At 39.3% G+C, this 26733-nt stretch overlaps 1 protein-coding gene across 13 annotated transcripts in view; it reads right to left on the bottom strand.

Moving 5' to 3' along the window:
- Nucleotides 1-7533: 7533 nt before the first annotated feature.
- Nucleotides 7534-26733, bottom strand: part of AGTPBP1 (ATP/GTP binding carboxypeptidase 1) — a 176548-nt gene continuing 157348 nt past the window's right edge. For 10 of the 13 annotated variants that reach the window (XR_011497240.1, XM_044756657.2, XM_044756660.2 and 7 more), the window contains one exon: nucleotides 7534-11101. Coding sequence is in view for 12 of the 13 variants with exons in the window: in XM_044756657.2 (XP_044612592.1) it covers nucleotides 10924-11101 (178 nt within the window). In the remaining variant the exon portion in view is untranslated. Of the gene's footprint in view, nucleotides 11102-14733; nucleotides 17289-23792; nucleotides 23849-26733 lie in introns of those variants that run through there. The other 3 variants (XM_070495448.1, XM_070495449.1, XM_044756663.2) reach the window with 2 other exon arrangements.

Below are 26733 nucleotides of genomic sequence, written 5' to 3'. Positions count from 1 at the left end.
ACGCCACAGCATAACTCCCCAGGGCCTGTACGACCAGACCCCCGCTTACCTCTGGCCCCCACCAGCCTCCACCCTCTGCCCCTCGTGTTCCCCTGCCTGAATTCCTGTCCTCGTCACCCTCTCTCTCTGCCTGCCTCCCCTGCTGCCAACCGCCTTCCCCTCCCCAGCACTCTGTCGGATCCAGCTCGGTCTCGCATCATCACAGCTTTCCAGAGGCCCATTTCAGGGTCGGTCCCTCCCTTGTGCTCCCTCGGCATTTGGCCCCTTCTCCCCGATCATGGTCTGCCTTGCGTCAGTGTTGTTGATTGAAACTCTGCCTATCTCTTCCATGGGAGGGCTCCTCAAGGATCAGGACCACATCTTACTCACTTTTGCATTCCTTTCTCCTACTCTGATGCCGTGCACATCAGTACTTAATGAAAGGCTACAAATGAATGAGTGAACGGATGCTCTCAATCAAGAGCTGCCGAGCTCATAGGCACATGTGTCTATGTGAGCACATAGATCTTCTCTGTGTCTCAAATCCAAGGGCAGCTGGAATTTCCGCTCCAAGAACAGAACAATTAAATCACTGAGGCAATAGGAAAGAAACACTTTTTGATAGATCTACAAAAAATAGAAAACACCACTTCTAAACAAAGGACGGGAACATCACACATAAAGCTTTGAAAAGGAAAAAAAAAATCAGTCCTGAGGCTTTTTGTTACAATTCTGCAAAATAATCAAAATGTTAACCAGTATTTGGGCAATGACCTAACATTTTGTGCCTTTCAAAATACAAAATGTACCATCATAACCATGGACCAATGATCAGACAACTAGCGTCACCGGAAAGTCCATTACGAATCCCATTTGCCCAGATTTCTTACTTCACATGAGCTACATCTTGCTGCTCTCCTATGCTACCACTTAACAGCTTCATTATTAGGCACGGGGAGCGCACATTTGGATGGGTAAAGCGTTTGCAATTATATTTTAAGGTGTTTCCCAAAGCTATAATGTCAAAGCTGTAAATGGTAAGATGAGTGATGTAATTGTCAACAGAATATGAATCTGAAATTAGAGTCTGAATATGAGTCTGAAATTAGAGTCAATTCTGCTCAGCCTAAAAGGATGTGCCAGGAGAGCATACAGGTCATGAAGGATCTAATGAGGGGCAAGGAGCAGAATCAGACAGCTGGGTGGCCTCAGGTAAATCATTTAACCTCTCTTGGACTGAATTTCTTTGTCTAAAAAAGAGTGGGCCTAGATGACTTCTGAGGCCCAGTTCAGCCCTGACGATTCCACGGAAGCACAGAAAAATTCTGAGGTATTAAGTAAAATGACTGAAATGAAGACAAATGAGCCAGCACCCACAGAGTCATACTCTTTATGGAGCTGTTATTTTGTGCCAGGCTTTGTACCTGACACCCTACAAATTTGGGTCTGTATAACCTCACAGGTTGTGACAATAATATTTGATGAGTTACTTAAATGGACATTAAATCCTCCACCCATTGCATACTAATTCCAAATTCCAGATTAGAAAAATAGACCTATGAAAGGACATCCTCTGTCCCTTTGAACAAAGTCAGATAATTTGAAGGAATCTAGACTTAGTAAGATTCCGGGGCTCTCAATCTGCGACAAACGTCCCGTGGACCGCTGGAGCACAGAGGGGTGGTGCTGAGAGGCAGAGGGTTAAAGACTAAAGCAGCCATCCAAAGACCCGGGGTGAACTTGACCTCTGGGCCTTACCTCTGCCCCGTCAGTTCCTCAGCGGGGAGCTTTGACGGCGGTGAGGCCTGTTTCAACACTAACGTAGCTGTATCTAGCTTTTACCTGTGTGTCTCCCTATGTGCACCTGAAAAATGCCAGTTTTTGACAGAACTTTCCACTTCTCTAAGCCTGTAGAAATACGTTTCATTGTTCCTGGACTAGTTGGCATTTGTACCTGATGGAAGCCTCAGTTCCCGGGCGCGGGGCGCTCCTGCTGACGCTCGGCCCTCTGCCTGCTGCTGCTCACCGTCTCTTTCCACCCACTGATGCTCTCCTCGCAGCCCTTCAAGCCCTCCCTTGTGTGGGAGACTCCTGTTAAAAAGCGATTAAAGAAGACAGTTTAGGTGATACAAACAAACTTTATTGACCACATCCTAAGGCAGACAGTCTCTATTCGGAGAAGTGCAAAGTGGGGCAGAAGCAGGAAGCTTTCATAGAATAAAGAATAAAGAACAAGGAAGAGACAGATAGAAAACTTCTGATTGGTTTGGGCCACAGAGTCAACCTTGTTTGGGGTGAGAAGAAACGAGGAAATAAGTAGAGAGCCCAGAGTTGGCTTGGCGTTTGGGGATTGGCTGACCAGATAGACTGCGCTTCTGGTCAAGAGGAGCATTACAGAGACGCTAAAGTTATCTAAGTCTCAGTTTGCTGATGAGGCACCACAGGCAGGAGCAGCTCCATCTTGGGCCTAGAAATTTATTTCAGCATTCCCTCCCTGCCAGGCTCCACTCACAGATGCCAGCCGCAGGGTGATCAGGCACGATGACTCAGTACCGCCCGTGGCTGGGCTCCATATACAGCCCCCACTTGCCCTACGCGTTCAGGGCGCTGCAGGCAGGTGCCTAAGGGATAACAGGACAGGCTGGAAAGTGTGGCACTGCCCCCAAGAGAGAACACTCACAGTCTGACTGTATCAGTCAGGGCGTCTCATCATACTGACCCTCTGGATTTATAAACTGGCAGCATAGGAGATATTTTAGAACCATATATTTATTTTTTTCTCAGTCCGTGAACCTTTTCCCAATTAACCATTTTCTCTTTATTCCAACCAAGACAACAGGATAGTTTCTGCTTTGTTTTCTCTCCTTTTGTTTTAACAACAACAAAAGGTTTATGAAGGGCATAACTGTGGGACTGGACCATGGAGTGGCTGAACTGCTGTCTGAATTCCTTTGTTCTTACCCATAAGGAGGCGTGTGATGGGGGATAACACTGTAAACGGAGCTACACCTGAGAAGCTACACGTGATGGAGCAGAAGGCCATCCTGCTACGGTTTCTGAGTTAGTGAGGGTCCTGAGCTCAGACTTAAGTGTTCACTGTATTTGTTCCTTGAGGATAATAAGCAAAATGGCAGGCCCATGTCTGTAAGCCATTCTTGAACCATATTGGCTATGAAATGTACTCCTTGGTGAGATACCGTGGAATCTGGGGTGATAACTTTGTAAAACCCCCAATGGTAGTTCTCAATAGCCACTTTCCTGCTTCACTTGAATAAGAATCAACTGATTTTCCAACAATTTATTAGCTGTGTGATCTTTAGCAAGTTAGTTTCCACATCTATAAAATGGGGGTAATATATATATCACAGGGTTGTTGTGAGGATTAAACAGGCATATATACAAAGCACACAAATCAGTGCCTGTGGTCTGGTAGGCACTCTGTCAATGGTAGCCTCATCATCAAAGCAAGAAGTCTATTCACTCTAAGTATCACACTGGCGTGCTTTGGAGTGGTCTCACTAAAAGCCTTTGTAAGTTTGATGGGCTTATCCCAAAGAGACAGTGAAACTTCCCATATCACATTAACCAGCAGTAAAGCCATGTAGGATCCTAGAGCTGTCTTCCCTGTTTAGGATGCTTTATGCTTTTGAGTTTGGTATACAAACTCTAAGAATTATCCATAACGGATGTGTTCGACAAGGCAGGCAAGAGTGCACCTTGTTCACATGGCTACAGAGGCAGCTCCCCAGCTTTCCAGTTCACAACTACTGCACTCACCCCCAGAATTACACACCTCTGAGGATGACATGAGCTACGCTTAATCAACCAACGAATAAAAACGTCTCTATAAAAATTTAGCCAACCACTCAATTATAAACTAATACAAATACAAAGTTGAAGTGTTTAGGCCATCTTATTTTTGTTTTGTATTTTAAAATATTATATTCCTCTAATAAAATTGAATCCAGAGAAACAGATAATTGTGGGCTTATTTCTAAAATGTATTTCTTGGTCCTTCGGGTTAAAGTGATAATGAAGCTACAGAATAAACTATCTTCCCAGCAAAAACATAAATTCTTTAAAGAAATTGAAGCAAAAATCTGCTTTAGGTTAAGTCTGTGAGAGGAAATCTACTTTAGGTAAGTATCTTAGACAAAATTCTTTGCCCTCAGCATCATAGACAGAATAGCAGCCCTTCTAAGTCTTGAGAAAAACCAGAAAGGACAGAGAAGGGCTTGGACTAAACCATTACCTGTTTTGTTAAACATAAAATAAAAAAGACTTGAGGGTCTCTTTCCTATTTAAAAAAATATAAAATGGTTAGGAACAAAAACTGGAGGTACTGCCTTCCTCTAACCACTCATATAAATACTGCCTTGGAAAAACATGAAGACTCATTCCATAGGCCAAAGAGAAGATGCTTCTGTCAAGAATGTTTTCATCAAGCCCCTGGAGAGTGCTTCCCACACCCTAGCTACTGTCGGGCCCAGCTCCCCTCGCCCTCTGTGGGGACCCTATGGCTTGTAGGGATAAAACAGGTGCATATTTTTCCAATATCATCAAACTCCTTCTACAGGCTTGCTGGGCTGGCTCACTTGCAGAGAGGGCAAAGGCCATGGGTTGGCTGTCTGTGAGGAAGCCCGGGGTCGTCAGTGGGGCCCCAGGCTTGGGTCTGCCATGTACTAACAGGAAGTCACATGGCCTCTAGAAGCCTCACACTCCTCACATATTAAATGGAAATGCTAATGATATCTGTTTATTAATAGTGTTTTTGTGATGCTCAAATGAGATAACTTTGGAGAAAGTATTTCCTACACTTTAAAGGGCCGTTTCAATGCTATCTATGAATCTTGTGCGAATGAAAGGCAGGGATTTGCAGTTCCAATCAGTGGGCGGGATGGAAATAGCTTTGACTTGGTAACTGAATAAAACAAACTTCATCCCGTTCTATTTGCTCATTGGTTTAATTGCTGTATCTCAACAAAGGGATCTCTGATCCCTTCAGCATGCTCCCTGTGTTCATCTTATTACGATGCACTATTAAATATTTCAATATTAACATTTCACAACATCTGTGTCATTACTGCTAGAACTTTCAAGATGCTGAAAAGTCAGCTCTTGGGACAATATTGTCTCTGAACAAACCAATGACAAGTCTCATCACTGGAGGAAATAATCCACAAGTTTCGAGTAGGCAATGACAAAAATATGGCTCAATTCTGGCCCAGTAAACTTTTCTGGTAGACACAAAATAAAAATTAGTCTGACATGATGAGTGGACCTCTGCAGATGTCCTTCTTTTGCTTCCCCAGAGAGTCCCTTTGGGTAAAAGGGCTCATCTCTTCCTTTTAACTTCTCTTAGGAGGTGTGCTTTGGGTGGAGCCACCCCCTCAGGAATGTTTTTCAGATGGAAAACATTCTATCTGAAATGTCTTCATTTCGTTTCGGCACTAGAGCGCTCTCCTCTCAGGGTTGCATGGAGACTACCAGCAGCTATATCCTTCTTTACCGAGGATCTTTGTTCTAGCATTACCATCCAAAGTCCTGACCTTCATTCTGCTTGACTAGCTTGGATCACACGCTAGCCCCAGACCAATCTTTGTGGTCAGCAGACAAAACGAGCTGACTGGCTCAGCTCAGGTCATGGGCTCCATTCCTGAAGCTGGTGACCTCAGAACATGTAGATCTTGAACATGGGTTAGGGCTTAGGGGAGAATGGATATTTGAGAGGCAACCACATGTGTCCACTCCATCCTGATCTGGATTTTAGCCTATGTGATAACAGTGGTTTAGTTTTTGATATTTTTTCATCTTGTGTAGCTCACCAGGAGAGGGAAATAAAGGTTGGCAAAAGTAGTTATGCATTGAACACTCCTCTCTTTACACTGAATACAAATTATAATCCTTTAAAAGGGATGTTTTTAGGGGCCAGCCCAATGGCATAGTGGTTAGGTTCGCACTTCGCTTTGGCAATCTGGGGGGTTCCCAGGTTCAGATCCTGGTGTGGACCCACACATCACTCGTCAAGCCATGCTGTGGTGGCGTCCCATATACAAAATAGAGGAAGACTGGCACAGATGTTAGCTCAGTGACAATCTTCCTCAAGCCAAAAGGGGAAGATTGGCAACAGAAATTAGCTCAGGGACAATCTTCCTCACCCCCAAAAAAGGATATTTTTAGATTTTGAAATTTATCTTTTTATATGAAATTATCCAATTCAGTCACTCTTTTGTAGCAAGTGCCACATTCTGAAAGAAAAAACAGGTGAAATGTCAAACATTTCTAAGAATTAATATGAGTAAAACAGGAGAAAAAACAATCACATAGATGATATGATGAATGGGAAACTGTAAGTAGTAAAAAAAAGCAATGACGTAAATAGAGCATGTAACTTGACTTTGGTAAATATCTAGCACTGAACAGGAAAACAAACTTTCAGTCTTAAAGCTCCCTACTTAATTGCAACTTCAGCTAGAGAAAAAGCTTACAGAGAAACCAACCTATTTTCAAACGTGCAGACTTTATGAAACTCTAGCCTTTTCTTTCTTGTCAATAATGAGCATCTTTGCCTTTTATAATTTCTTTACATTTGCCATTTACCACAGATCTTTATGTGGTTTAAAAGTGCATTAGAAATGTTTGGAAGATCAGCATCATAATTATTCTGCCCAGACTTCCGCTATTGCTCACCTCATATTCACTGGACACTCTTATCAATGAGGTCTTTGAGATGGACAGTCCCACAAAGTTTCTAAATATTTGGAGCTCTCTCTGCAGCCCTTTAAAGTTGTCGGGGTTTACAAAAAGAAGGGTACCACAAACCCACCTCCACCTCACAGGGGTCTGTGAGTGGGTTGTGTAAATGCACACACCTGGAGATCACTTCAGTCCTCGACAGTGTCAACCACCTCCCAGACTCCAAAATGCCACTCTCACTGCATGATGCCTCAGAGACCCCCATAAAAGGGCCATTCATTTGCATCTAGGCACTGCATATTTATCCATGTCAAACTGAAAAAACACTTAATGGATCAACGCCCCCAACAACCAGCCAAGCTCTGAAGGCCTAGTAAGATTTGATAGAGGATGCCAGGAGGTCAAAAAAGCCTGAGGTTCAAAGAAGCCTAATGAGGTGGAGTGGGAAGAACGAGTGGCAACAGGCCTGTTACTACGCAGGGTCTAGAGAGAGGAGGGCACCACGGCTAGACTTCTCTTCGGCCAGTGTCAGCCGGGGATAGATAAGGAAAAGTGCTTCGTAAATATCACCAATAGTGAAAAACAACTGAAATGTGACATTTCAAGGACTAAACCTTCCAAACACTAATTCACATAAAGAAAATAAAACTTTCTTTTGAGTTTTCTTTTTCCTATGCAGGAAATTAAATATGCTCTATATGGGATATTTAGAGAAATATTTACTTAATAATAACATTCTATTGTATAAAGTAGAAAGTCTTTCAATTAAAATATTGCTTCAACAGGTTTTTCCTAATGGAGAGAACTAGGGCTTACACATGGCTACTAAACGCTCACCAAAATAAGAGAAAAATTCACTGATTTTCAATTAATATTTTATAATGATTAGAGTACATATAGGAAAATGAAAGGATTTATAAAGATACATTTCTAGTTTCATTACTGTCATTTATTTCTGGATCATGCACAAAAACAACTCAGTACATTTATTGTTTTATCCATTTCAGTGCTTATAATAATATGGTCATCTTTATTTGGATATTTGAAATTTATTAGTATCAAATTCATTACTGTTAGTGAGCTATCTGAAATGAAAATCCAGGTTACTTATTTGTAATTAGAATTTAGACAAATGTCCATGTTTCTAAATACTACACAAAAACTGGCAAAAGTGGAGAGACTGATTAAGATACTTGATTCAAGAGAAAATCCTGTAGTATTCCAACGACACTGTGACTCCAACACAGGAAAAGCCAATGTGAACCATGTGCTTCTGCATTCTGCATGCCTGAATAAACGTCACTAACTCAAGAGAGACCCTCAAGCTGTCAACATCGCTCACTCTTTGGAGAATGGCAAAGGACAGCATCTCCTTTTGTGGGAAGAACACGAAGCTGGTCGTCAGGAGACCTGCACTGTCGCCCTGGCTCTGCCCCTCAGTAACCCTGTCACCTCACTTGATCTCTGCGTGTCTGTTTTCCTGACTCTACAAATTAGTTTGATCTAAATCATCCCTGATGCTAATTTCCAACTTATAGATCCTATAAGTCTTAGGAAACGGTGATGCTGAAAGAGCACACCAGACCCTGCCGGTGGCCCTCACAGTGTGTTTCCTCCAGCAACACCAACTGAAAATTTTTTTAAATGAAAATTTGGGGCTTCACCCCAGATCTACATAATCAGTAATCTGTGTTTTGAGAATCAAGTTCTCCTGGTGACTCTGATGCATACTACACAGTTTGAGAACCACTGGATTAGAGCAAAACTAAAGAAATTCACAGTTCCAAACACAAAGTAGATTAAGTAAATCTAAACTCCATCATTAGACTCAGTTTATCAACTAGACGTGACTTTAAGGATTATGGCACTGAAGGCATCTCAATCATTCTTTGAAAATCCTGAAAAGACACAGCCACAGAAGTAAAATTTAGGGCAATTTTAGCTACTAATAGACAATGAAACTTAGTTTTGCCCCTAATTAGGAAAGTTAGGATTTTAAATGACTTCTTATTTTTCCAAAGCTATTTATCATTTAAGGAAAAAAATCATTTCCTAACTATAAAGATTTTCTCTTCAATCTTGTGAAGAATTATTTAATAAAAGGCATATTCAAGTGTGTAACATATGCTAAAAGACGTACTTCATCAATATAAAATATTATAACAGAGTAAGGAGCTTTTACACTGCTAACTTAATAAATTGAAGTTTTGAGTGATTCTGCACATTATAGTAACTGCGGTTGCTTCCATACATGACTACTTTGGTTTTTAATTTCCAGTGTTATAAGAACCAAGAAAAACTCATATACAGACATAGTGGCTCCATAATCCACTCTCTGGAAAAAAATTACAATTAAATATGTAATTATTTTACATAGAAGATATATAAATAATAAGTAACTTTATAAATATGAATTATTAAATTATTAAATAAATAATACTTTACCTTGCTAAAGTATCCTGATCTTCCCTAAATTAGGTCACCATACACTAAGAGGACTGGTTCAACTTCACAATCTACGGTCTTTATTTTCTGAGATTAATAAGAATTAGGCTATTTAGAGAAAAAGACCTCTTTATCAATTGTCTCATGCTATGGTGTGTGGTTTTTTTTTTTTTTTTTGGCTGGGAAAGATTTGCCCTGAGCTAACATCTGTTGTCAATCTTCCTCTCTTTTTTTTTTCACTCCCCACAGCCCCAGTACATAGCTGTATATTCTACCTGTAAGTCCTTCTAGTTCTTCTACGTGAGCCGCCGTCACAGCATGGCCACTGAGAGATGAGTGGTGTGGTTCCATGCCTGGGAACCAAACCCAGGCCACAAAAGTGGAGTGCACTGAACTTTAACCACTAGGCCATCAGGGCCGGCTCTCATCCCGTGCTATGTTTTTAAACATCGTTCCTATGATACTGGAAAGGAGCTACACTGTGCATGAAATGCCTCAAATAATACAATGAAAATCAACGATTTGGAAAATGCAAAAATGTGAAATAACTTTTATCACTTCTTTTCCATTATTATAGGCTTAAAAGATTTTTAAAAATTCTAATCAGGAATAATCAAAGATAACATGCCAAAACCTAAGCACCTAAGTCCTGGCAAGAATCTGTTAATAAGGAATCTCTGCGGACTTGTTTTGCTACAACAGAAACTTAGTACTTAAAGCACTTATCCAAAGTCACTGGATTTATTTATTTTGAAGACAAAGTCATTCCTGCACCAGGACAGCTTAAACTCGGGAGGATGTCGCTACAAGAAATGGCTTAAACTCAGTGCAGTCATCTAGGAGTCAGACACCAGCGTCAGCACGCCCTAAAGAAACTCACTTCAGTTAGTCTAACAACAGAGCACAGTTCAGGAGATGCTAAACAAGCGTAATATACAAACACACGTTTAACACTGGATTGTGTCCTCGCTGCATTTTTAAAGCTTACAAAAGAACCGATTACAGTGATAAACTTTAGGTGCGCCCATAATTTTAGAGAAAGGAGGTGTTCAAATATATCTTTTATGATAGGTAGATGTGTACCTAGACTACAAAAACCCTAAACATTAGTAAATTAAGCATTTTTTAACAGATTTTATCAAATGTGTTTAGATGTTGAATTTTTATAATATTCTAACAAAGATTCTATAAACCAAATAACCTGGGCTGGTTAAAAAGGATGACGAAATGAATGCAACATTTAATATAGTTTTTATTTGTTTAATCTGGTAAATGTAGACTAACGATTCAAGGCAAACTCTGGATTATTGCAGTCACAACTCAACAGTTAACATGATTCTGAAGAACAGTCTTAATCTTCAATATCTACCCACCCCCACACAGACACATCTATAGAAATCCATGTACATATATATTAGTTTTCAACAACTCAGGATTCTCAACAACTCTAGAATTTAGATTTCACATTCTCACACACTTCAAAATTATCCATTTGATGCAGGATATAACCATAAGGAGATAAAAATTCATGCAATGATACTCAGGATTTGTTTTTAAAAAAAAGTAAATCCAATATTTGATAATTCAATGCTATATAAAGTGCATTGAATATCTAAAATAAAACAAGTGCCAATTTTATCATGAATTAATAACATATTTATTGTCTTGAAACCAAACAGGCCCACGTTACTTTTTGTCTTTCTGAGTCAGCTCTCTATAAACTCATTTCTCTCAAACTTCCTATGTAATAAAAACCAAGATAATTCATTTCTTCTTTGCAGTTAACAAGAGATGGCAGAGGGTTCACGGTAGGTATGTTCTTGATAATTCAGTGTCAGAAAGGACTTCTTCTTGAGCAGAGGGTTCATAGTCTCCTGCATTTTCAGCCAATTCAATATCTAACTCATCATTGCTCTCTGCACTGTAATCCACCTCTTCAAGGAATCGAGGTTCGTCTTCATCCAACACGTAAGTGGTGGGGCTGCAGCCAAAGCACAGAGGACACACAAGACTTCATTAGGTTTTAAGGTTCCAATGGAAGATTATTTGACCATACTGCATTAGCCTTTATTTCAATAGAATATGAGTAGTTTCAGTTCACTTTAAAAATGTTATCCAAGTGAACAAGAGATTTGTAACGGTTGAAACCTCTTTGCATTGATAATAAAGGGTAAAATGCTAATTTTTAGTTATAATACAACAATGTCAATATACATCCTACAATTCTATAGCTACAAAAAACAACCGACTCATTAGGTTACTTCTTTGAAGAAATTCATCACTTTGCAGGCTTAAAAGTTCTATTTTAATCACTGTAAATCCAGCAACAATAATTTCAATAGGCTTTATAAGAAACTGTGGGTATTTAACTGGCTCCTCCAGTAATGCACTGAACCCACTTATTCCAAGTCTATAAAGCAATTACTTGCCATGAAAACAGCACATAACCCCTCCTCACAGTTTCCATCAGTCAAGAACAAAAATGAAAAAGAAGTGAACACTCCACACCCAGATTAATTACTTTCCCTTGGGACGCAGAAGAAGATATTCGCTTAAAAGCACTAAGTGCTTCTAAATATTTCATTAGGTAGTTTGGGATTAAGACAATCTTTCCACTGGGGGAACACATTCTTTCCTCTTCAAAAAATCACAGTATTCTGTTTTCGCCCCATTTTGGAGATTTTACACACATGCACACACACACACACACAGAAACATTACAGAAACATTTCAATGCTTCCATTTTGTGACCAAAACTATCTCAATCTCATAGAGATGTATGTTTGTTTATATCCCACCTGCTTCCAAAAAGGATTTCCCATGGCCAATGCAATTAAAAGCTATAAAATCAGACAATAAAAAGGGAACAGTAATCTGTTAAAATGAGCAGAGAAGCAGATGTCATTAGACTTAAAATGAAAGAATTCCTACCAGTGAATATTAAATTCAACTCAGTTATCTGGAAGTTTAGAAAAGACAAGTTAATGGATTATATGGTTCTAATTTTCTGAGAAGAGAAAGCAAAACTCATTTGGTGAGAGTATCTTTTTTCCTAGAATTGTTTTAATTTTGCTCATTAAAGAAAAGAATATATTGCAAAACCACCATGACCTTACATAGCAAACTTCCTCTTAAAAGTGCAGAGCGCACACCACGATGGGGCAGCCCTGACGAAGCCGGCTGAGCGCGCTGGAGGAAGGTGTGAGGCTTACAACACACCTAACATTCACAAAAACAACTTCACAGCTTCAATTATGCAAACAAAATATTTACCACAAATCTGTTAGGTCTTTAGGAAAAAAAATTAGATTAAAGGAAAAAATTATTTGCCTTTTAAAATGACAATTATTCTCTTTCTTTCTTTTAAAAAGCAAATCATTCCTCTTTCTTGACCTTGGGGTTTCAAATCCTCAGGGTGTCCCAGGTGATTCCCAGAATAGATGGAAGACTGGCTGAGGCAAAGGAGGTGGAAGAGAGAAGTGGGGAGAGAAAGCCAGAAAAGACAAATTTCCTGCCACATCCTTGCTTATTTTCTTCCTGGAGTCTGTCATAACAAGAAGAAATGATCATGGAAATGCAAGGAAGGAAACAGATCTGCTCAAAAGCCATGCACTACACTGGTACAGCGGCTGGGGACACCAACCAGACTGTACAGGATGACCCCACAGTGATGAGGCACACTGGCCAGTGTACTGCAGGCACCCGGCAACAGCACGGAGCCTCCCAACAGGGAGGAAGAGCACAAAATCCACGTGGTGGGAGGGTGAGCAGGCCAGCATTGTTTAGGGGATCTACGGACAGCAGAATTCCAATCCCATCACCACCACCAAGGAAAATGGACTGGCAAAAATTCAACTGGTTGCAGGAAGCCCAGCCACTAAATTGGGGTCAGAGCAAGGACCGAGCTCTACATGGAAGCTGAATACTAGAAAATTAATCAGTTTGAACTAAGGGAAAGGGTTTAAAGAAAAAGCCTCGTCTTATAAGCTGTAAGTCAACCAGGAAAGAGGAGAGAAGTATGATTTAGGGGCAACAGAGATGCGCAGGATCAAGCCAAAAAAGCTCTTAGACAGCAAGGAAACTTGGAGCAAGGCTGGTGTCAGATGCTGATAAGCACTATTAAGACAGAGAAGCACAACCTGGAAGGCAAGCTCCTGGAAATTTAAAAGAAATCCCATAATAAGGAAGGTGCAGGGCACTGGATCAGAAAATAATCTGAGCCTGTCAGTTCCTGATCTTGGCTCGTTCATATGCTGACTGTGACACGAACTCCATGCATGTTCTGGCATCACCCATCCTGATACCAGGAGTGGAATCCCATTCCTGTAACCCACACTGGGCCTGGTACTTGACTCCTGTTTCTGCAGATCCAAATAAAATCGTGTGTCTAGCCTCAGCTTCCTTAAGGTCAGAGAACATCCAGCAATGGTGATGGGACCATCAGTGCTAACTTAGGTCGGTATATGTGTGTGGGGCGGGCGGGGGACAGAGGAGAGGAAGATCGCAGATCTAGGCGGAAGGAGCCAGGGGCATGTTGAGATAGAGGAAAGGGAAGGAGGAAGATTACAAGCCGCATCACTCGACAGAAGAGTCTTCCCACTGCTATTCCAGCTGCCACTTTCCAATCCATTTTTTCTAGATCTTTCTGCTGCACTTTGTCTGTGGAGGAAATTCCGATACCCCTCTCTTCTGGTTTCCTTCTTTTCCCTCTGTCCCTTCTCAATATCGATCAAGTGCTCATCATCCTCTGTGTATGCATCAAAAATAGGTGCTTACAAAAAGGCTCTTTTGGCCAACTGTTCTTCCTGTACAATGCACTCTTTGCATGAGCTCATATATTTTAATTTGTATTCTGATAATTTCCAAATCCAATTTCCAGCTCCGACTCCTCCCCTTGAACTTCTCCTGTCCATGCATGGACTTGCTAATATATTCACACAGCTGTCTCACACGCACCCCAAGGGCAGCATATTCACACCTCAACTCGCTGCTCTCCCCCCTCCTGCTCCTCTTGTAGTATTCTCAGTCTCATTCACTCAGTGAGTCAGAAAACCAACATTCTCAGCAAGCGAGTCCTGCCGGTCACTCTCCAGACCTCTCCTTGCCTCACACTTCGCACAACAAGCCTTCGCTGACATTGTGTCTCTGCTGCCTCACACTTCACACAACAAGCCTTCGCTGACATTGTGTCTCTGCTTAGGACACACTTCCCACATTTCTTCTCCTAACTACTCGTATTTCTTTCAAACTGCAGCTCGGACAACTTTAGATGTTCTTCTTTTATTAAAACCCGTCTTGGGATGTGTGCCCTTTCTCTCTATTCCCTTCAAACTCTGCACAAACTTTGAACACTTCTCGTATGCAGTTGAAACCATCTATTTGTGGGCCCATCTTCTCAGTATAAATCGTAAATGCTGTAAGGTCAGGAATTTACCCATCTTGGTCCCTCCTGTCAGCTCCCAGAAGGGCCAGACCATGTGGGCCCTAAACAAATGTTTGCTGAACTCTTTATGAGAAGCCACAAGGTCGACAAGATCATTGATGTCTAGTTTACCCCTCCCCACTGATTTTACTTTAGTAAAAAAACTTAAGGCACGAGACCAATCACAACAATTCAACTTTACTTTTATTAGTAATTGCAACACATGCGTGAGCACTTTACAACCTAGGAAGCACCTCCGTATGCTCACAAGGCCCTTCACCTAAGAGAGACTCTCAGGTAACTTGCCCTACGGTTATAAAATCATTAATCCCTTTACATCAGCAGATAGGAATTCAAATATTATTTCAAGCATAAAGAAGGAAGTCTAATCAGCATTTAATTCTCTCCCATCACTGTTACTTTATCTTCCCACCACTGCTTCCTCATTTAAGTTTACTCCTTTTGCCTTGTTTTCACTTCACTGTCCAGTAGCTATATACACCTGTTTTAACATCCTTTTATTCTGGATTTTAATTCTACAGATAAAGATGACTAAGACAAAAACAATTCAATAAGAAACATTTCATTCTGAAAGAGAATAGCATTTTAGTCCCTCCTGCCCCAAATCCTCTTCATGCTGCTTTAAGAAAAATATCAAAACCTTCACCCAAATTGCCTTCTTACAGGATAAATGCATTGAAATTCTTTGCTGTATGATGTCATCATGATACAGAAAACGTTTATAATTACAAATGATTTCTAAAGATAACAAAAAATTCTGCTTCATTCAGAGTCAGAAAGTTTTCTGGCTTTCCTTATGTTAAACTATTAAGCACTGCACAAAATTAAATCTAAAAATTCACCATGCCCCTCAAATGTACACCGCCCACCTCCGTTAGAGCTGATCTGACATCCAAGATGCCAGAATGTGGATGATCAGCTCTGTTACCTACACAAGCATGAAAGAAACCAAACACTGTGTGGAGTCAGAAATTCTGGGTTTGTGCCTCTCCTCTTCCACGTGACCTTGAGCAAGTCACTTACTCTCTCCAAGCCTGGGGTTTTCCCAAGTGTAAAGGAGAGACGATAATATCAGCGGCACGACCTCACCAAGTTGTTTGGCTCAAATTAGGTAGTAAATGTGAATGCATTTGTAAACTCCTAAGCTGTACAAATATAAAATGCCATTATAACATTAATAAAACCGACCTTGTTAAAGAAAAAAGTAAATCAATCTTTCTCAATTCCTAACGAGCCCAGGCAACGGGCCGCCCCAAGCCAACAGGACTGAAAATACTGCCTGGCCCTTGGGACTCAGACTCCTCCCTCAACCTGGAACTCCTCCTCAACGTGGAGACTAACATATCTGTTTAAGACAGCGAAATAAAGATATTCTGGGGGAGAATTTCTGAAATGGATGAGCAAACAGAAAAATATTCCATTGCCCAAATTATCAGCAATGTGTGACCTGCTGATTGTGTCTTTCTTATGGTGAAGTGTCAGGTCTAAGGTAAAAGAAAATCTCTATCTGCACAAATATTAGAGAATATTTTATTTATACAATTTGATTCCTATAAGAGATACAGCATCTACTAAATATCACAAAGTAAACAAAATCATCCATATAAAATACAAGTAACAAGTGCCAGTCTTAAGTGACCACAGCACACACACGAGCACTTGCACACATGCACATGTGCACACACACGCTGAGTTAATGTACAGACCCTCTAACAAGAGAACATCTATTTGGGAAAAAAAGGAAAGAAAGTGGTTAATTTACTGACACTTTGTTGGAAAAAGAACTATAACTGAGCTGCCTTTGGGAAACTAATGAATTAAGTTATGAAACTCCAATTTACTTTGCTACTGATTTAAAAACACGCCTTAGGGGCCAGCTTGGTGGCGCAGCGGTTAAGTTCGCATGTTCTGCTTTGGTGGCCTGGGGTTCACTGGTTCAGATCCCAGGTGCAGACCTATGCACTGCTTGTCAAGCCATGCTGGGGTAGGCGTCCCACACAAAATAGAGGAAGATGGACAAGGTGTTAGCTCAGGGCCAGTCTCCCTCGCAAAAAAGAGGAGGATTGGTGACAGCTATTAGCTCAGGGCTAATCTTCTTCTTCAAAAAAGGGAAAAAAATAAAACAAAAAAAAAACACGCCTTATACATATTGAGAGGGTTGAATTCCCAAATAATGCAGGAGAGCTTCAAAAACTGAAACCGTTCCTTTTTCGTAACTTTGCTTAGTCACTTGGAAGATAAATGCAAGTACAGGGGAATTTTGGAGTTAGACCTGGACTTACTGCTGCTTCTGGCGGGAATTACTAGATGGAGGGCCCTGGGTAAATTCACCTCTGAGCCTCAGTTTATGCACATATGTGAAGGTGTTACAAGACCATCTGTCTCTGATCGTTCTCAGTACAACACTCGAATCTCTGACATAATAATCAAACTTCACAGAAATTCAGACTGGGCATGCGTGTTGGGGGTTCCAAGACCGCCCCAGGTTTAGTGATTTGCTAGAAGACTTATGAGGATTCAGCACACAGTTGCATTCACAGATATCACTTATTACAGTGAAAGGATACAAAGCAAAATCAACCAAGAGGAAAGGCGCATGGGGCAAAGTCCAGAGGAAAGCAAGGCCGGGCAAGGGCAGCTGCTAAGAGGCAGCGAAGTCGTCAGAGTTTCAGCAATTTTTCAAAGGACCGGAGGCAAAAACTGGAGTTCAGAGCTGCCAAGTTTCCTGAAAGAAGGGAGTTGCAGAGATGTGACCCCAACAGTTTTCCCCTAGAGGCATCTGACAAATTCTTAAAAATACACAGTGCAAGAGGCTAAAACACACAGCAGAAAGCAGCAAAACAAACAAAACAGAAAATAACAGAATTTTTGACAGTCTTGTGGTGCTGAGGAAAGGAGAGGCTCTAGGCCTTTGAGTGTGACCTCTGGGAGCCTACAACTTAGAAGGGGGTAGGGGGTCAGCCACGAGTTAAACAAGTGTCACAAGCTTTGCAAACCCACCTCAAGTCGGCTCGGTCCCTCAGTGACTCGGGGCAATCTGCACTGCTCTACGGCCTGCCAGAGGATGGAATGAATCCTCTCCGAAGGAATATGTATTCTTTCTTATCCTGATATATTATATTCTTATTTTGAAGTCTCAGACGCTTATGTGAGAGGAATAACTTCATTCCTCCAAGAAGCTACCAAGAATACAATACGTCTCTATAAATACATACAGTCATCAAATTCCTTGTGCAGGTAAGTCTTAGAGACTGACAATTACCAACTTGATACCTATCTGGATCTCAATGGTAAGGATCATTTCCTTCTCTTATGATAAGCCTCAAAGCTTTCATTATAATCAAAGCTGGCCTAAAGTGCTCACGTAAGTCCCAAACTTCTTTTTCTGGATGATTTCAATCTCCTTTATATTTGTGGGTCTAACAGCATTTCATTGACTTAGCACAAAAACACAATTGGTTCGCTTTCGGTTATAAGCAGCTGTGCTCTCAGGGGACTAGAAGTTGTGATATGATCTTCAATTACACAGCATGATTTATCTGCCCAGAAAATATTCCAACAGCAATCAGAGCTGGAAGGATTTTCTACATGGTAGCAATAAATGACCCTCAGAAATGCAAACCAGACTCAAGTATGTGCATCACAACTATTAAAAAGGAAGATCCTTTTTTTTAAGATTAGCTTGACTAAATGGTCAACTGTAAACTGAAAATAAAGCACACTGCTACCAGTAAGCTTTACTACATAGCTAGGTACTACTACATAGCTAGGTACTACTGTCAACATTGGCCACAAATGACCCCTGGTCTATGGCTCTGCCTGCTTAGTCCAGTTTTAGCAAGAATCCTGCTGAGTGAGTTTATTGAAAATGGCCCCCTTCTCAGTATCTCATCACCCAGGCCTGCGTTTCAGCAAAAATTCTGTCAAGTTGGTTTAGCCAGGATCTCCCTCACCCCTGATGCTGCCTCTTAGTAGTCTTCCATCCACCAATCCCCTACTCTGCTTCTTGGCTATGAATCCCACTTTTCCTCACCGTAGTCAGAGTTGGGCCCCATCTCTCCCCACTACTGCAAAAGCCCACTGGAGCAGCCCTCCTGTATGAAGTCTGCCTCCCCATTCTTCCACACGCGTCACAAATAACTTCTTCCTTAACAATATTAATTTAATTTTCTCAGAAGAAAAAGTTCCTACACATTTGTAAATAAACACGAGCTTCACATAAAGAAAATACAAGTAGTATAGAGGTTAACATTTCAGTCTAGTGTTAGCAGGGTGTAGTAATCAATATCGTTGTACTACTTTACCAAGAACCTCCCGCCAGTCGCTCTTTTGGTGATGGGGACAGGGGTAGAGCTTTTAACCAAGGAACACGACGACGTTAACTGTCCACAGGCCTGTACTCATTCCCTATATCTTATTGAAAATATACTCCACCTTTACCAAAATACATCAAATTAGACTTTTAAAAAAGCATTAACACAAAATAGAACTAATGCTAAGCATATTTTAAAGACTTCCTCCAGCTTAAGTCTTATTTATTTTGTTAGTTGCAATAGGAACAATTTCTCATCAAATTTTCTAATGTCTATGCTGTACGCACAGAAAAGAATTAAGTATAGATACTTGCCACAACATGGATGAACCTAGAAAACAAGCTAAGTGAAAGAAGCCACACACAAAACATCACACACCGTATAATTCCATTTACCGAATAGGTAATATCCAGAATAGCTAAATATCCAGAATATCCAGAATACGTAAATGCACAGAGGCAGACAGCAGATCAGTGGTTGCCAGGGGCTGGAAATGACTGCTTTATGGGTACCAGAGTCTCCTCTGGGGATGCTAAAAAGTTTTGGAACTAGATAGAGGTGCCTGATGGTTGCACAATATTGTGAATGTACTAAATGCCATTAAACTGTTTACTTTAGAATGGTTAATTTTATGCTGTGTGAATTTCATCTCAATTAAAAGAAAACCCAGGTCCAAATACTGTTGATTATAAGACAGTAAGGCTTCATTTAAACATGGGCATATTCTTTACTACGATAAAACACTGCATGGAGTTTGGTATTTTTCAACTTCACTTTCCTATAATGTTTTAAAAATACTCAAACTTCAAATGCTTCTTCCATATGCCTAATATCCTGAAATTCAGTCACCACCACAATATCCTAATGAGAAGTATTGTTAAATGTTTTACCAGTTCTCAAATCCTTTAAATGAGGGCCACTGAGAAGACTGTTTAATATCTGCGTGACAGGTAAAATAAAAACACTTTTGCTAAGTACAAAAGTACTATACAGCTGTAAGCTTTTACATGAGTTCTACCAATATTCTCAGCTTTGGCCTAAAGTCTGCATTAGGTCTTTCCTAGAAAGACCTAATGCAGACTTAGTGTTGTATCAGATAGAATTTTTATTATACAACAAACACAACTGGGTAAAATTAAAATGATTTATGTGCGGTAATTTCCAATGAATGCCCTGGGAATATACAACATAATTAATTTTCAACCAGAGACTTCACTGAAAAGGAAGTTCTATAACTTCTGGTAAGCAGAGTGGACCTCAAAAGCCACTAATATGACAGTAAAAGAATAACTTTTTTTTAAAGGATAAATCCATAGGAAAAAGAAAACTGGAGAGGAGATAACAGCAACAAAGAGATATCAACAATATGTTGGAAGATGAAGTCAGATGGATGAAATTAGTGGGCTTGAGTTCCAACCTCCTTCACTTTGCTAAATACCTACAGTAGAGAAAGCCAAGGGGAAAAGTGGTGATTTGCATTACAAAACACCAGAAAAGTTCAAGAATTGGAGATGCTGGTTATCAGGGTGGAAACAAAAACAGAATTGGTTAAAAGGTTTTATAAAGGCAGTTAGGTTTTCAGATCCTCTTCCCCAGGCCATCCCCTAGTTCAGAGAGATGGAAAGTTGACTTTCTAAAGACTTCTATCAGAAAGGCTATTCACTTAGGACCAAAAGGCAGGAATAGGGGTGGAGCTGGGGAGACTAAGTGAAAGTCAGCCCAAAAGTAAGCCTTCCTGGGCTCCTAGAATGTTAGCCACTGGACTTATGCCCCTGGGCAATCTTACTCAATTTTTTTTTAAATCATCCCCCGCAATGATCTTTTTTAGAAAGTTTTTTTTCCCTAATGCCCTATCTTAATTAACTACAATTAAGAAGGAAAAAGGGGCCCTCCCCGTGGCCAAGTGGTTAAGTTCGCCCACTTGCCTTGGTGGCCCAGCGTTTCACCAGTTCAGATCCTGTGTGCAGACATGGCATCACTCATCAGGCCATGCTGAGGCGGCATCCCACATGCCACAACTAGAAGGACCCACAACAAAAATATACAACTATGTACTGGGGGGATTTGGAGAGAAAAAGCAGGGGGAAAAAAGAAGATTGGCAACAGTTGTTAGCCCAGGTGCAAATATTTTTTAAAAAAAAGAATGAAAAAGAAAAATTTCACATCAGATTAGACTCAGCTAAAGAGAGCAGGGGTGAATTAAGGGTTGGATAGAAAAAACATCCAGAACAAAGCTCAGAGAGACCAAAGAACATAAACTTACTCATGAGAGTAAAAGACACAGAGGATATAGTGAAAAGGTCAAAGTTTAATGTAAAGAGAGTCCCAGAAAGAGGGAGATAACGGGACTGAATCAATGTTTGAAGAGAAAACTAAGAATGTCCTCAAATTACAGAAGACATCAAGCCACAAATTTAAAAAACCTTGTGAATTCCAAGTAAAATAAATAAAATCACATCTAGTTAAAACCCCTCAATACCAAAGACTAAGAGAAATTCATAAAAGCAACTTAGCCTTAAAAGCCAGGCCACCTTCAGTGGCGTAATGATCAGACTGAGGGCCGACTCGACAACTTAGCAGTGGAAGACCGAGGACAGCAGAATGGTCTCTTCCACACGCTCCAAGAGAGCAAGTGTCCCTCAATTCTCTACCCAGCAAAAATATTCCTCAGAATGAAGGACGACTTAACATTATTCTTTGAGCAGAAGAAAGAAGGCTTCAGATAAAAACTGAAATGTTGGAAGGAATGAAGAGGAAAAGAGGGGTAGGGGAGGAAGGCAGTAAATGCACGGTGAGATCGAATGACTGCATAAAACAGTAATAACATCTGTAAAGTTTAAAATACTCACAAGTATCCTCATAAAATATGTGACAACAGCAGTACATATATTGAGAGAACGTTAAATGGAATTAACATGTTCTAAGAATCCTATGTTATCCCAAAAGAGATAAAAGTACAAATTTATATTGAGTTTGATAAACTGACAATGCATGAAGTTATGCCAAGTGTCCACAGAAAGAAATTAAGAGGACAAAATCAATACAAATCCAGCAACAATATAAAAGAAGGGAGGAAAAAAAAAACACCCACAGGGCAAGTAGAACAAATAGAAAGCAAATAATAAGCTGTCAGATTTAAATCTAAATATGTCAATAGCTACAACAAATGTAAACGAACTAAATGTTCCAATTAAAAGTAACAGACTAAAGTTTTATAAAAACAACCATATTCTGCTTATAGTGCATATTTAAATAGAAAGAGACAGAAAATTTTAAAAAATACTAAATAAAAAGGCTAGTTATAGCTTATACAAATAGTAATACCAACATGGTTAAAGAATCTGTCAGCTTTCTAATATAAAGTCTTACATTCAGAAGTTTCAAGCTTTCCAACTGAAATAATTTACAGATCAGTTGTTTTTAAACTTTGTTCAACTTATACTTGATTTTTAGATTTTCAATATTATTTATACAACTAAACTTATCTTTTATTGAATGAAGCAATAGTATATATACTAACTGGAATGACTGGGAACTTATTTTTCATAATTATCATGGATTCACTCTGAATAAGTCTCTTACCTTTTTCTTAATTTATTTAAATAAACTCAAATGTTATGTGCCAAATATCTGCTGTTTTATGATGTTGCAAAGACTAATTATTTGACATCTATAAATGAGTTACTGATTCTGTTCACAAAGGCATTTAATATCTATTATTCTTGTTGCGGCAATTATTCCAAGCTTACTTGATATAACTTGCCTATAAGTGAAAATAAATTAGCTCACAACAAATAGATACCCTACCTTGGGAAATAATTAAAACTGAGAGGATAAAATTTAATTGCAGTCTAGCATGTGAAATAAAATCATCTACACTGAACATAGAAGGGGACAAAAAGCAAAACTTTGGCAGGGGAAGATGAGTTTGAAAGATCTTTAAAGGATCAACTCATTAAAAAAAAAACAGGGGGAGAACTTATATTCATTAAATTGATGCCTCAGTTTCACATCAGGACCAGGAAACAAAAAATTATTAAGGACAAAGGGATCCAGAAGACCACAAACAACAAAGAAGAGAAAAGAAGAAAGTAATCTTAGTAAAAGTAAGTGGTTTTCTAGTTCCATTGCTAATACTGTCATTTTTCCTTTCACTCAAACATGGAAACTGGCTTCACCTGCTTCTGATTCCATATTCAGTTGTCAAGACTTTTCCACTGCTACCTAATACTATCTCCTCAGACAACCACTGCCCCTCTACCTTCTTATTTGAGCTCTTCCTCTCAAACATGAATGATTCCCAACAGTTTCCCTAAGTGTTTTCTTGCCTCTACCTCCCCAGCTTCAATCAAATCTGTACACTATTTTCAGATAAAAACCACCATTTAGCATATTAGATGCAGTGGCTTCAAAACTCCCAACCGCCTAAAGGATAAACAGCCTTACACTGGTATTTAGGGCACTGTAACACCTCTCTCAATCTAATACAATTGAATTTTAAAATCTGATATAGCACCCTACCACTTCTTCTCAATATGAGAGTGGCACTATGCAAGGAACCACGACTGGCACATTAGACAGTGCTGAAGGGCACAGTTATGGCCCTTGAGGTTAACTAGGAGTTAGATAAGCAAGTGTGAGTAAAAAACTTCTTAGAAGTTGAAAAGTACATGCTTTGAGGTCCCTGTTATCCCTCCTCTAAACTCAGAGAAATAATAGGTAAAATATAAAAAAGGAAAACAAAAAAGACACAGCTACATATAGAAACAAGATAAACATCTCCTTGGACCAGAAAAGGAACAGAAGCACAAAAACAGGTCATGACTCTCTTTGAACTCCAGGTCCAAGAGCAGGCAGCAATAGCTCCTTCAAGGCAACAGGGAGGCTTAAAAGTGTCCTAGAGGCAAGCAACTAACCCCAGACTCATGGGAATCCAGCAGCTGGAGTGAGGCTCCTCACTTTAGAAAGGAGGCTAAAAGAAAAAAAAGAAGAAAGCAAGCTGAAAAAATAAGGTTGAGACTTCTGCTTAAGGTTAAGATTTTATAAAGTTGCAATGTCTAAGTCAGAAAGAAGGAGATAGACACCAGAACCCTCACAAACTCAGCGACTTGTCCAGCAAAATCCCCAGTATCATTGAAGAATGGGAGGTCAGAAATGCTAACATAAGACTAATATAATGTTACTATAAGCTAATATAAGGTTGGACTGGAGCCTTGAGAGGGCCAGAGAGAAGGAATCACAAACTTGTTAACAGAAGGGACCTGAAAGGGCTAGTGGCGGGGAGTCGGGGGAGGAAGCATCTGGATATAGTAAGCCCAGAGAGTATCAAAAACGACAAATCCAAGAAGACGTACACCAAGATACATTATAATTAAATTGTGGAAAGTTAAAGACAAGGCAAATCTTTAAAGTAGCAAGAGAAAAGCGACTTGTTATGTACATGGGAACCTACATAAGACTCTCAGCAGATTTTTCACCAGACCAGAAGGGAGTGAGATGATATATTCAAAGTGGTGAAAGAAACACATGGCCAACCAAGAATACGCTACCCGGCAAAGTCGTCCTTCAGAATTGAAGGACAGATAAAGAGCTTCCATATAAACAAATGCTGAAGGAGTTAATCACCACTAGACCAGCCTTAAAAGAAATGTTACAGAGAGTTTTTCAAGCTGAAACAAAAGGATGCTAATTAGTAACAGGAAAACATATGAAAGTATAAAAATCACTGTTAAAGGTAAATATATAGTTAAATTCAGAATACTCTAATGTTGCAATGGTGGTGAGTAAATCACTTATAAATCTAGTAAAAGGTTAAAAGACAAAAGTATTAAAAAATAACTATAACTACAATAATTTGTTAATGGACATACAATGTAAAAAGATGCAAATTGTGACATCAAAACCAAAATGTGGGAGAGGGGGAAGCTTTGGTATGCATTTGAAGTTAAGTAATTATCACCTTAAAACACACTATTTTAAAAATAAAATGTATTATGTAAGCCTCATGGTAATCACAACGCAAAATCTATAGCAGACACACAAAAGATAAGAAATCAAAGCATACCACTACAGAAAATCATCAAATCACAAAAGAGAGCAAGAGAGGAAGGAAGGAACAAAGGAATTACAAAACAACCAGAAAACAATTAACAAAATGGAAATATAAGGCCCATACCTAGCAATAATTACCTTAAACAGAAATGAACTAAATTCTCCAATCAAAAACACAGAGTGGTTGAGTTGATTAAAAAAAACAAGGCCCAACTGTACGATGCCTACAAGAAACACCTCAGTTTTAAGAACACACATAGACTGAAAGTGAAATAAAAGAAAAAGGTATTTGATGTAAATGGAAGCCAAAAGAAAGCAGGGGTAGCTATACTTGTATCAGAAAAAAACAGACTTTAAGCCAAAGACTGTAACAAAAGAAAAAGGTCATTATATAACGATAAAAAGGTCAGTTCATCAAGAGGGCATAACAAGTGCAAAATTTATGCACCCAATATAGGAATACCTAAATACATAAAGCAAATATTAACATATCTGGAGGAGGAAATAGACAGCAATACAATAATAGCAGGGGCCTTCTAACATTCACTTTCAAAAATGGATAGATCATCCAGACAGAAAATCAGTAAACACTGGAATTAACTACACTTTAGATCAGATGGACCTAACAGACATATATAGAACATTTCAGCAAACAGCAGCAGATTACATATTCTTCCCAAGCACACATGAAACATTATCCAAGGTAAATCATATGTTATGCCACAGACAAGTCTTAATAAATTTTAGAAGACCAAAATCACATCAAGCATCTTTTCCAACCACAACGGTATCAAACCAGAAATCAAGTACAAGAAGAAAATGGAAAAATTCACAGATATGTGGAGATTACACAACATGCTCCAGAACAACCAATGAGTCGGAGAAATAAAAAAATATCTTGAGAGAAGTAAAAATTAAAACACAACATACCAAAACTTATGGGATGCAAAAGCAGTTCTAAGAGGGAAATTTACAGCAATAAATGCCTACATTAATAAAAAAAGGAAGATCTCAAATAAACAACCTAATTTTATACCTCAAAGAACTGAAAAAAGAAGAATAAACTAAGCCCAGAGTTGGCAAAAGGTAGGAAATAACAAAGATCAGAGCATATATAAATGAAATGACTAAAAAGACAATAAAAAAGATCAATGAAAGCAGGAGTTAATTTTTTGAAAAGATAAAACAGATAAACTGTTAGCTAGACTTTCTGAGGAAAAAAGACAACTCAAGTAAATAAAATTACAAATGAAAAAGGAGACATTATAACTGATACACAAAAATACAAAGGTTCATGAGACTACAATGAACAATTATATGCCAACAAATTGGACAACCTAGAAGAAATGTATAAATTCCTAGAAACATACAACCTACCAAGACTGAATCATGAAATAAATAGAAAATGTAAACAGAGAAATTACTAGTAAGGAGATTGAATAAGTAACCAAATACCTCCCAAGAAAGAAAAGTCCAGGACAGCATCACTGATAATTTCTACTGAACATTTCAAGAAGAACGAATATCAATCTTTTTCAAACTCTTCCCAAAATAGAATATGAATGAACACTTCCAAACTCATTTTACAAGGCCAGACAAGGAAACTCAAAAAAAGAAAACCACAGGCTAATATCCCTGAGGAACTTAGATGCTAAAATCCTCAATAAAGTATTAGGAAACCCAATTCAACAATACATTAAAAGGATCAGACATACACCATGATCAAGTGGGATTCATTCCTGGGATGCAAGGATGGTTCAACATATGCAAAGCAATGTGATACACCACATCAACAAAATGAAAGAT

Source organism: Equus asinus, chromosome 23 (assembly GCF_041296235.1).
Source record: "Equus asinus isolate D_3611 breed Donkey chromosome 23, EquAss-T2T_v2, whole genome shotgun sequence".
In the NCBI taxonomy this organism is placed as follows: Eukaryota; Metazoa; Chordata; class Mammalia; order Perissodactyla; family Equidae; genus Equus; species Equus asinus.
This window is presented reverse-complemented; position numbering and strand designations above follow the sequence as displayed.